Source organism: Podarcis liolepis, assembly GCF_965112155.1.
Source record: "Podarcis liolepis genome assembly, chromosome: 1".
NCBI classification, from domain to species: Eukaryota; Metazoa; Chordata; class Lepidosauria; order Squamata; family Lacertidae; genus Podarcis; species Podarcis liolepis.
Genome location: NC_139554.1, coordinates 88,477,430 through 88,487,526, shown reverse-complemented (window position 1 = coordinate 88,487,526; position 10,097 = coordinate 88,477,430). Strand labels below are relative to the sequence as shown.

The window sequence follows — 10,097 nt, the reverse complement described above, 5'->3', positions numbered from 1 at the left end:
GTTGCCCGCGACACCCCTGACCCTCATTCAAGGCACCCCAGGGTGCCACGGCACACTGGTTGAAAATCACTACCTTAGAGAATCAGGGTGCTAATACAGTGGAACCTTGGTTCTTGAACGTCTTGATCCTTGAACATTTTGGCTCCTGGATGCCGAAAACCCAGAAGTAAGTGTCCTGGTTTTTGAACGTTTTTTGGAACCTGAACACCCGCTGAAGCTTTCGGCTATTGTTTCCAGGGTGCCTATGCCAATCGGAAGCTGGGCCTTGGTTTTCAAACATTTCGGAAGTCGAACGGACTTCTAGAATGGATTACATTTGAGAACCAAGGTACCACTGTCTATTAATCTCCAGTTTAACAGAATGCACATCAGCTTATCCTCTTTCCTTGCAGAGAAGTCACAGTGTGCTATGGAAATACCTGGCACCAAAATGATTCTCATCAAAATGCAAGCATAAACTATGCCTTCTGAACGAGAATTGTGTTGGGCTCTGCGTTAGCTCCCCTGCCAGGGTGATCATGACACAATCATCGTGTTGCTGCACTGTCTGGCTTGTTTCCCGGGTAGTTGTGAAAGCACTTTGTAACCAGACAGAAGATCAAGAAAACAGTGCCATTCGAGAAACATTCCCCTGGGCTATGTGATACTGTAAATGTACGGAAGCATCGATATCAGGTGTCACTTGTCAGCAGGGTCCTGGATTTGCAGCACACTGTGATGCTGTAATACCTGGCTGAATATTAAGATTAAGAAAACCAGTGTGCTGTAGCAGTTAAAGTGTCAGATTAGGACCAGAAAGACCTGGGTTCAAATCTTCATTTAGCCATGAACGTTTCTGGGTGACTGAGCTAGCCAAAACTAGCATATACCACATTGTTATGAGGATAAACTAGATGGGGTGTCAAGCTGCTGATCAGCTGCTAGGACACGTTCAAGGTCTTGAACCACTGAAGCCCAGGTCACCTGAAAAATGGCCTGTCCTTGTATAGATATGCAAGATCACTTAGATTATCTGGGAAAATTCCATTTGTGGTACAACACCCTACAGAATATGATAGGTTAGTAATTCCAAAATGGGCATTTTTCTGTACTATGGAATGCCTTTCAACTTTGTCGTATGTGAAACAGCAACCACCAGTTGCTTCAGATGTCTTTATAAAGGCTTATCTTTCTGCCCACACTTTCCCTGACCCATAATACCAGACCCTGTTTTATGTATTTGAATTCTCTGAATTCTGGTTATTATATGCTTTTATACTACCGCTTTGTTGGTTTTATGAGGCATTTTTTGTTTAATGTTATTGTTTGTTTTTATATTGCATACCACTTAGAGATATTTAAAATGTTAGGCAATGCTTTTAAACAAAACAAAACAAATATAGAATCAAAGTATCATAGAATTGTAGAGTTCGAAGGGACCTTGAGGGTCATCCAGTCCAACCCCTTACAATGCAGGAATCGTTTGCCCAATGTGGGGCTCAAACCCACAACCCTGAGATTGAGCGCATCATTCTCTACTGACTGAGCCGGAAGACACCATGTTGACAGCCCCTGACTTACATCGGCCCTGCAAGATAGGCAAGTACTATCATTAACATAACACAGAGGGCAAGGAGGAAGCTGAGTCTGAGAAGATGTGCTCGAGAAGACCTAAAGTTACATCATGATCTCATGGCAGAGGAGAGGTTAGGACTGGGGACCTTGCAATTTATAGCTCCTGTTTCTTATTCCACCGGTGTATGCAACCAATTTCTTTCCTCCCACTTTTATCCCGGAACAAATTAGTTTCATCAGTTTGGGAAACACTTCATCCAAACCTGCAAAACCTGTTTAGCCAGAGGCCAAAGTGGACCAAGCACGCAGCTTCATTTGCGCTGCTTTTTGATCGCTGACGCTATGTTCCCTCTGCCTTCAGCTCTCAGAAACAAACAGACACAACCATATATCTCAAAGCTGAACATAGGGGACCGGGGTTGGGGGGAGTTCTCTGTGCAGCGAGTCAGAAAAGCTGCCACAGCAAAGAGAGAAAATGAAAGTCCTATTGTTAAATTCTCCCCTGCGCAATTTTGGCAGCGTAACCATTTCCCACCCTCCTCCCTTGAAAATTCACTGTTGTTTTTACCTTATATTACGTTATACATTGCTGGCATGAGATGCATTGGGCTCTCGATTTGAAAGTAAGATGCCTTTGTCCCAACTTGTTGCTTGCTGGAGGTGGAAAGGTCCTAGTTAGCTGAGGGATAGGAGGGCTAAAGGCAAAAAAAAAAAAAAAAAAAGTTAGTGCTTATCTGCAAACTGGTGCCCCTCCCCTCCTCCTCCTGTGAGCTGGAGAGGCCAAACTGAATGACACATGTGCTGTTTCCTTTTCCAGTGGTAAATGGTCAAGAACCAGACAAGAAGCTCCGGAACAAGAGCTGCTTTCTCTCCTGGTTTCTCCCAGTCCTGCCAGCTGTTGCAGCTTCATCTGCCTTTGGACTGCGGATAGGGAAGCCCGACTGTCAGTAGAAATTTTTTTTTTTAAAAAAAAGACAGGCGGAGAGAGGGGGGGCAGTTTTGAATGCGTAAAGGATGGCTTCTCAAAACAGTACAACATCTGCTCCGCGTGAGTACTCGATATTTCTCTCCCCCCGTACTATAATGGCAAACTGTACAACTCCTAGCTTAAGTTTATTGCAAAGTTTTTATTATATATAGATGGATACATCTGTATCTACAGAATCCAAAGAGACTGCCTTTCTAAAGTGTGTCCTTGAAACTTTACTCCCTTCCTTCCTGCATTTGTGAGTGTGGCTGTGGGAAATCGGCGGAGAGAGAGAATGTGGAGAAGTCGAGGCAGGAATCCAAACATAACAGTCCTTGGAGAAGATAAAATCCAGATTTAAACTTCTGAATCGTTACTGTTCACTTACCAAGAAAGTGTTGTTTCAAGTAGGAATTAATCGTATTTCATTTAAAAAAAAATAAAGTAAAGAAGTTTTTAGCTGTTTAATATCCTTCCTCCACTCCCCGCTTTCTCTTTTCTGGGACATTACTGCCTCACTCAATATACAGAAATGGAACTGTCTATGTAACATGAGAGCCAAGCCCCAAACTGTCAGACTATATTTAGCCACAATGCATTTTTGTTTTCACTAACTGTAGCAAAACAGGCGTGAGGCAACTGAACGTTAGAAAAATGAAGGGGAGAGGGAAGCGGGGTGTATTTCCTGTTTCTCAAATTCCTTACACTTTGGAGAAAAGTTATAGCAGGAAGAAAGTTAGTCCAGGGAGATTTAGGTGGGCGGTTAGGGAGACAGAAGCACACCAGTTTCTGCTATGGAGTTTAGTCAGTCCTGAGTGAGCTTTTGAGAGCAAAACAGTACTAGCTGTAGACTTCCAACAGAGACACTGAAGCAGATTCTAAGCTGGAGATCATATCACCAATATGGGAATGCTTCAGTTGAAACCAGTTTAATAATATTACTGCCATTAAGAATTGAATTATGAATGTCTGTAATAATTAAAACATAATCATTGTTTAATGTATTATTGCTGCTGCTGCTGCTGCTGCTGCACAAGCAGTTCATATGGAACTGTTCAGAGCTGCATGTAAAGTTTCACAAACAAGACTCTGCCCCGAGGAACTTACAGTCTATCACCAACAGAGAGGAATACACAGAAGGGAGAGAGAGACCAAGGTAGTAAGTGGTGGAGGTCTCTGTTCTTCCTACTATGCAAACTGCATGGGTCCTCCCTGGCAGGATGTGTGTCGAAGTACTGACATATCTATTCATAGATATTCGTCATGCCCATATCTAGCTTATGTGAAATCTTAGAACATGTTTTCTTCCGGTTCACGGGCAGGACTAAAGGAGGAGGAAAGAGGTATTTGTGCTTCTTTCTTTTCCTTCTCTGCTTTTCTTTTCATTAAGCATCAAGCACACAGTGTTGCATGAGAACTTAAGGCATCTATACTGTGCTATGGTGGTTTGGTAGAGAAGATATTTCAGAAAAATATATAAAGTTCTGTCTAAATCTGCCTATGCAACTCTGATGTGTTTTGCAAATGCAACGCCCATTTTAACACATACACACTCCTTCCCCCCCCCCGACTATTTCACTTTTGCAGACCCACTTGTCAACTGTTGTGAAACTGTGGTATAACACTTGAATGTCACAGTGACTGCCTTTGTGCTCATTAGCTGTGTCTTCAGGGAAAATGTTGTCAGACTTATATACTGTAGATTGGAGACCGATATAACTGCAGGGAAGAAATAAATGCATAGAATTTGGGGGTTAGAAGGAACCCTGAGGGTCATCTAGTCCAACTCCTTACAATGCAGGAATCTCAACTAAAGCATCGACGGCAGGTGGCGATCCACCCTCTCCTCCAAAGGAGAGTCCACCACCTTCTGATGGAGTCCATTTTCCTGTTGAACACTTCTTGGTGTTCAACAGGATGGGGCAGTCTTGGATTGCCACAAGTCAGATCAGACCCGGTCATAGTGACCTGGAATTGTCAAGGGGGGGGGGGGGAGTCTGATGGTGAGGAGAGGAAGAAAGAGACTGTGCAAGGCCCGCAAATCAGTTTGGGGCCTAGATCTGGACTGGGTCAGCCTTGAATCATCCCAAGTCAGGGTGATTCCAAAGTGCCAGATTGGGCCCAAATTGAATCCTGGAGGTGGGTCAACATGCACAGACATTCTAAATGTTTGCAGCTCTGAGCCCTTCACCAGCTTAGACAATCTGTCTTGGGGCAACAGGTTCTTTCTCGTGCCAAAGGATGGTGACTTCATAAATAAATAAACAAAACCCTCGTGCTTTAAACCATTTAGTTCATCATAATTTGTAGTACCACAAAAGTCATCTCATCAAACCCCTTTGCACCGAGGGAGGATAATTAATAACTAAACATTCCTAATTGACTAGGCTGTAAAATAGAAGGTTGCCAGGTATGCTCAGTTTGATTCAGACTGCAGCATGTCAAAAACTGAGCGTAATCAAATACAGCTCATTCCTTGCCTCTGTCTGCACCTTCTCTTTTAAACCCCGCAGCATGTCATGCTACCCCTGGAAAACTTGCATGTGAAGGAGAAGATATGACTAAAATGAAACTTGTGGAGAGAAGCAGGGACAGCAATGGGAAGGGCAGAGCTAGCATGCTTGTCTCAGTGATATAGCGTGGGTTGATGGTGCCCAGGGCAAGTGTTGAGCCCCCCTGGTGGATTGGACAGCTAGGGGGGAGGCTTGGGGTGTTGTAGAGCCTGCACAGAGGGAAAGGAGAGCTGGCCTAAAGGTGTCTGCCAACCAAGGGGCAGGGCACATAGAGACGTCACTTCACTGGCCACACAGAGGAAGGGGGCACTGCCCCAGCCCTGAAGGCCTGGGCTGGACACGGATTGCCTCCCTGCAGCTCTGGAAGGCAGCAGGAGCTCAGCCATGTTGAGGGAGCCTGTTGTGGGGGTGTCTGGTTGTGCACCTCTCAGAATTTTGTGCCCAGGGCCCCCGTCCCTCTCAGTAGCCACTATGCTGCTGGCTTCTTCGCATTCACTCTCACCCCCCCCCCCCACACACACATGCAATATTATTTTAACCCAGACACCAAATGTCTGAATGGGCTATTTCCTAGCATTCCCTAGACTGTTGCCTTCCAGATGCTTTGGGCAGAAACTCCCATCAGCTCCACTGGGTAGCGTTTTATTTGTACTGTAAAGACACCACTATAACTTCCATCATGAAATCCATATCTAACCAAGACTGTATTTTTGAAGCATCAGCTACCTGTTTGGTGGATGAAGGCATGTGGACAACCAGAAAAGCCAGTGTGCTTTGAATAATCTCTAGAAAGAGTCAGCCTCTTGCATAACTTTATTCTCCAACAAATGTTTTGGGGATGTCTCTAAATGAAACCGAAAAACTCTGCTGAGAATTGTAGTACTTTCAACTTTTTGCACTACATTACTGGCACCACTGCCCTTCACTCTCCTTACTTTAACAATATACAGAAAAGATCATTCCAAGGAAGACTGTTTTTTTTAGTTCTAAGAAGTCAAAATATGTTGTTGAGCTTATCAGTAACTTGCACATGGGAGTCTCAGTGTGGATCGTCTTGAGACTGATAAATTATGATATCCCAGCTGGGTTCTGATGGGGAGCCTCACATTTAATGCATACACACTGATGAGGGCAGAGATGTAGTTAAGCAAGGTAATGTGAAACAGTGTGAACTGCAATGCCAAGGTCTCTTTTCTGTATATATGTTTCTTCTTCCTGCATGGCTTCTGAACTTGGAAGTTCTTGCAGTGGTGCTTGCTACTTTAGCTAGAGCTATGCCAAAGATTTCTTTATTGACCATTCATTGTGAGGATGGGAACAATGCAATCTTCAAGAAAAAAATGTGAAGAGTGGGGAGAAAGAGAAAGATCCCCCCCCCCGGAAAGGTTTTGGATACAAATGATATAAATAAATGTTCCTCTGTATCCTTAATCAGAAGTAAGTCTTGTTGAGTTTGTTGAAGTTTACTCCCTATTAAGTGAGTTCAGGATTCTATTTTAATCATTTAAACTCATGGCTTTGACTTAGATTAGATCAGTCAATTTCTGGTTCTTGATAATTTGGCATATGCTTATTGCCTGTTTATTGTCTGTTTCCATATTAATATATTAAAAATACTAAAATGTCATTTCTATATCACTGTACACATATATAAACATATTTTTGGTCATACAAAATACATACTTTTAAAATGAAATTTGGTTTTATTTTCTGAGCTGAGAACTTTGGAGAAGTGCAAAATCTGGAAGATTATTAATTCCAATCCAGGAGGTTTGAATTAAGTCAGTTGGCTTACAAATGAAGGCTGAATGAAATTCTCCTCCTTTCTGGTTTCAGCATCATTAGATCTGAAAACTGAAGAAATACAGGAAGCCTACCCCCTTTGCCTTCTGGATGTCATAATACCACTATGAAAACTTTTGAATGCATCATTTATATCAGTTTGTTCTCAAAGTATGAAAAAGGGACGCTACTCCTTGGAAATGATTCTCAGAATGCTAGCAGGAGTTTGCAGGCTTCATAAAACACACACACACCCCTCAAAGTATCATGCAGCCTTAGGCCATCTGTTACCAGCTCATGACATGTAGCCAAAAACCTAATAAAGGCCAATAGCAAGATGGTTAAATGGTTTAATGGAACTGCTGCATTTAGAGGCGGTATGCCTCTGAAATGAATACCAGATGCTAGAGAAAAAACAATGCAAGGGGGGTGGTTGCCTGTGTGCCTTGCTTATGTACTGTGCAGAAGCAACATCTAGTTCCCATGCCCTCTTGTAATCCAGTTGATAACTAAGTTTAAGTGTGTGTTACAAACAGAATCACGTGTTGCTTCCCTATTTACTCTTGTCTCCAGTTCATTCCCCGTCTTTTGTAGCTTGTCCTGTGTTGAATTTTAGATCTTCAGGGCAGGGCCTTCTCCTCTTGCACTTGTGTAAAGTGCTATGTACACTGGTTGTGCTATATAAATTAATACAATGCAACCTTGTTTCTTGAACAGCTTAGTTGATGAACAAATCGGCTCCCGAAGGCCGAAAACCTGGAAGTAAATGTTCCAGTTTTTGAGCATTTTTTCAGAAGCCAAATGCCCAATGCGGCTTCCAACAGGAAGCTCTTGCAGCCAATCGGAAGCCACACCTTGGTTTTTGAACAGCTTCGGGTGTTGAACAGTTCTGGAACGGATTAAGTTCAAGAACCAAGGTTTCACTGTACAGTGGTGCACCGCAAGACGAATGCCTCGCAAGACGGAAAACTCGCTAGACGAAAGAGTTTTCCGTTTTGGAGGTGCTTCGCAAAACGAATTTCCTATGGGCTTGCTTCGCAAGACAACAATGTCTTGCGAGTTCCTGCTGGTTCCCCCCCCCTTTTTTTCTAAGCCGCTAAGCCGCTTATCAGCTGATCCGATCAGCAGATAAGCCGCTAAAAGCCGCTAAGAGCGCTAATCCGCTAATCCTTCAATGGGCTTGCTTCACAAAACGAAAAAACCGCTAGACGAAGAGAATCACAGAACGGATTCTTTTCGTCTTGTGAGGCACCACTGTACTAAACAACAGACAGCATACACTGGCCATGAAAGAACATGGCTGAAAAGAGGGTGCAGGACTAGATCCTAAATGCAGGACTGATTCTTTATTCTTGTATTGTTCTAACAGTGAGAAGGTCTATAGTCCAGACCTTTGGGTCTGACGTTCAATTCCTGGAATCTTCAGCTAAGGCTAGTAGGGGCCCCTGTCTGAGACCCTGGAGAGCTGCTGTCTGTCAGTGTAAATAGACAATGTAGCTTTTTATGTTCCTGTCAGTTGATCAGCATGTGATTGGTAAGCTCCAGTTCAGCTCATGCAACTTGCCCCTTTGGTGATTGCAACTTCCATGCTACTGCTTAAAAGTGCAGCGGTACCTCTAGTCACGAACCTAATTTGTTCCAGAGGTCCATTCTTAACCTCAAACTGTTCTTAACTGGAGGCGTGCCGCTGGCACATGATTTCTGTTCTCATCCTGGGGCAAAGTTCTCAACTTGAGGTTACTCTTCCAGATTAGTGGAGTTTGTAACATGAAGCATTTGTAACCTGAGGCGTTTGTAACTCGAGGTACCACTGTATGCAGCTAATATGGGTCTCCTCTCTGAATGGCTCATGCTTTAGCAAGGCCATCTTGGCTCCTGAGATTCTCTGATGATTTAGGAGTTTAATCACTGCTCTCTAGATGGTACACCCAAGACAAATGGAGAATCGCTGAGGGTGATGATAATGTTTCATTCCTAATTATTCCTTTTCTACAGGCTTCTCCAACATCCTTCAGTCTCCTTTTGAAATTGATAGGGTGACATGGTTGGTAGAATCAGCAAGGGTTATGCCATCAACATGGCCAGCAGAGGTGTCAACTTGAATAAAATATGAGGGGCAGGTAACCCCCAGCCTGCATAATCGATCACAAGCATGGGCATCGCCGGGGGGGGGGGGTCAGCTGCCCCCCCAAAAAATCAATAAAAATACATAGCTAACTGAGGTTCTGCCTGCCTCACCTAACAAAAGGCCTACTGCCCCCTAACAAAAATCCTGGCTATGCCCATGATCACAAGTCGTGGCACACGCAGACCATTTGAATGGCAATGCCCATCAACTTGGGGGTGGTGGAGGCCCCCTCAAATATTTTATGGGGGGCAAAGGGGCCTTGGCCCCTAGGCATTGGCTCCTATGATGGCCAGGAATGTTGTACAGTATTGGGGTGATGGGTGAGGTTCAGGTAAAGAAATCAGAATCTAGCTTGGGCTTCAAGTGCACACACACACACACACACACACACACACACACATATTTCTGGGCTTTCTTAAGTCTTCTCTCCAGGCATCCTTCATTTTCCCCCTATGCCAAATCCCCATAGGCAGTTTTATGCTGCTTTTAACATTGAATGCACTTTTTTTTTAACCTCCTTTTCTCTTAGGGTATTCAAGAAGCATTGTCAGCAGGAAGGAAGGAAAGGAAGTTATGGCCACAGGGGAGGAAGGCATAAATCTTTCCTTTTCAACTCATGGCCTGGGGTGTTTTATTTTTCTCTGCAAAAGTCACTTCCTTTCTCAAAGGATCCCTGCCCATGACACTGGCTGTCCCCAATTCCCATTTCTGCAGGTGCCAGATATTTTTTTTAAAAAACCCCTGCTCATTTCTACACTAGGGCACTTCTGGGGGGAAAAAACCATACATACACAAACCTCTCATCCTTGCAAGACCAACGGAGTTTATCAGTCTCCTTTTAATTTCCAAAGCTGCCTCAGTGGATTGTGCTTTCTGAATTGCAAATGAACCCAGGGACCAAGTCTTTTGCTCTTTGCTTCATGCTCTGCAGGTTTTAAATAAGTTGGTGGAGAGGGAGAGGGCCACTAGGGATTTACCCTTGGTAGTGAGGCACATGGCAATGGCATCTCTGTCTCTGCACAGAAAGTTGCTGTTTTCCTTGGGAGAATCAGGCAACCGGTGTAACTTTTACAGCCTGCAGCAGTGACTGACAGCCCCAGGAGCTGAGCGGAGAGTGAATAAAAAGCAAAGCCTTCCTCTGGGGATAAGTTTT

General features: G+C 43.9%; 1 protein-coding gene across 3 annotated transcripts in view; it reads left to right on the top strand.

Annotated features, from left to right (window-relative positions):
* The first annotated feature begins 2,160 nt into the window (after positions 1 to 2,160).
* Positions 2,161 to 10,097, top strand: part of GYPC (glycophorin C (Gerbich blood group)) — a 28,499-nt gene continuing 20,562 nt past the window's right edge. The window contains exons 1-2 of one of the 3 annotated variants that reach the window (XM_083491761.1): positions 2,161 to 2,177; positions 2,372 to 2,602. In XM_083491761.1, coding sequence (XP_083347887.1) covers positions 2,569 to 2,602 — 34 coding nt within the window. In that variant the 5' untranslated portion in view covers positions 2,161 to 2,177; positions 2,372 to 2,568. Of the gene's footprint in view, positions 2,178 to 2,317; positions 2,603 to 10,097 lie in introns of those variants that run through there. The other 2 variants (XM_083491760.1, XM_083491762.1) reach the window with 2 other exon arrangements.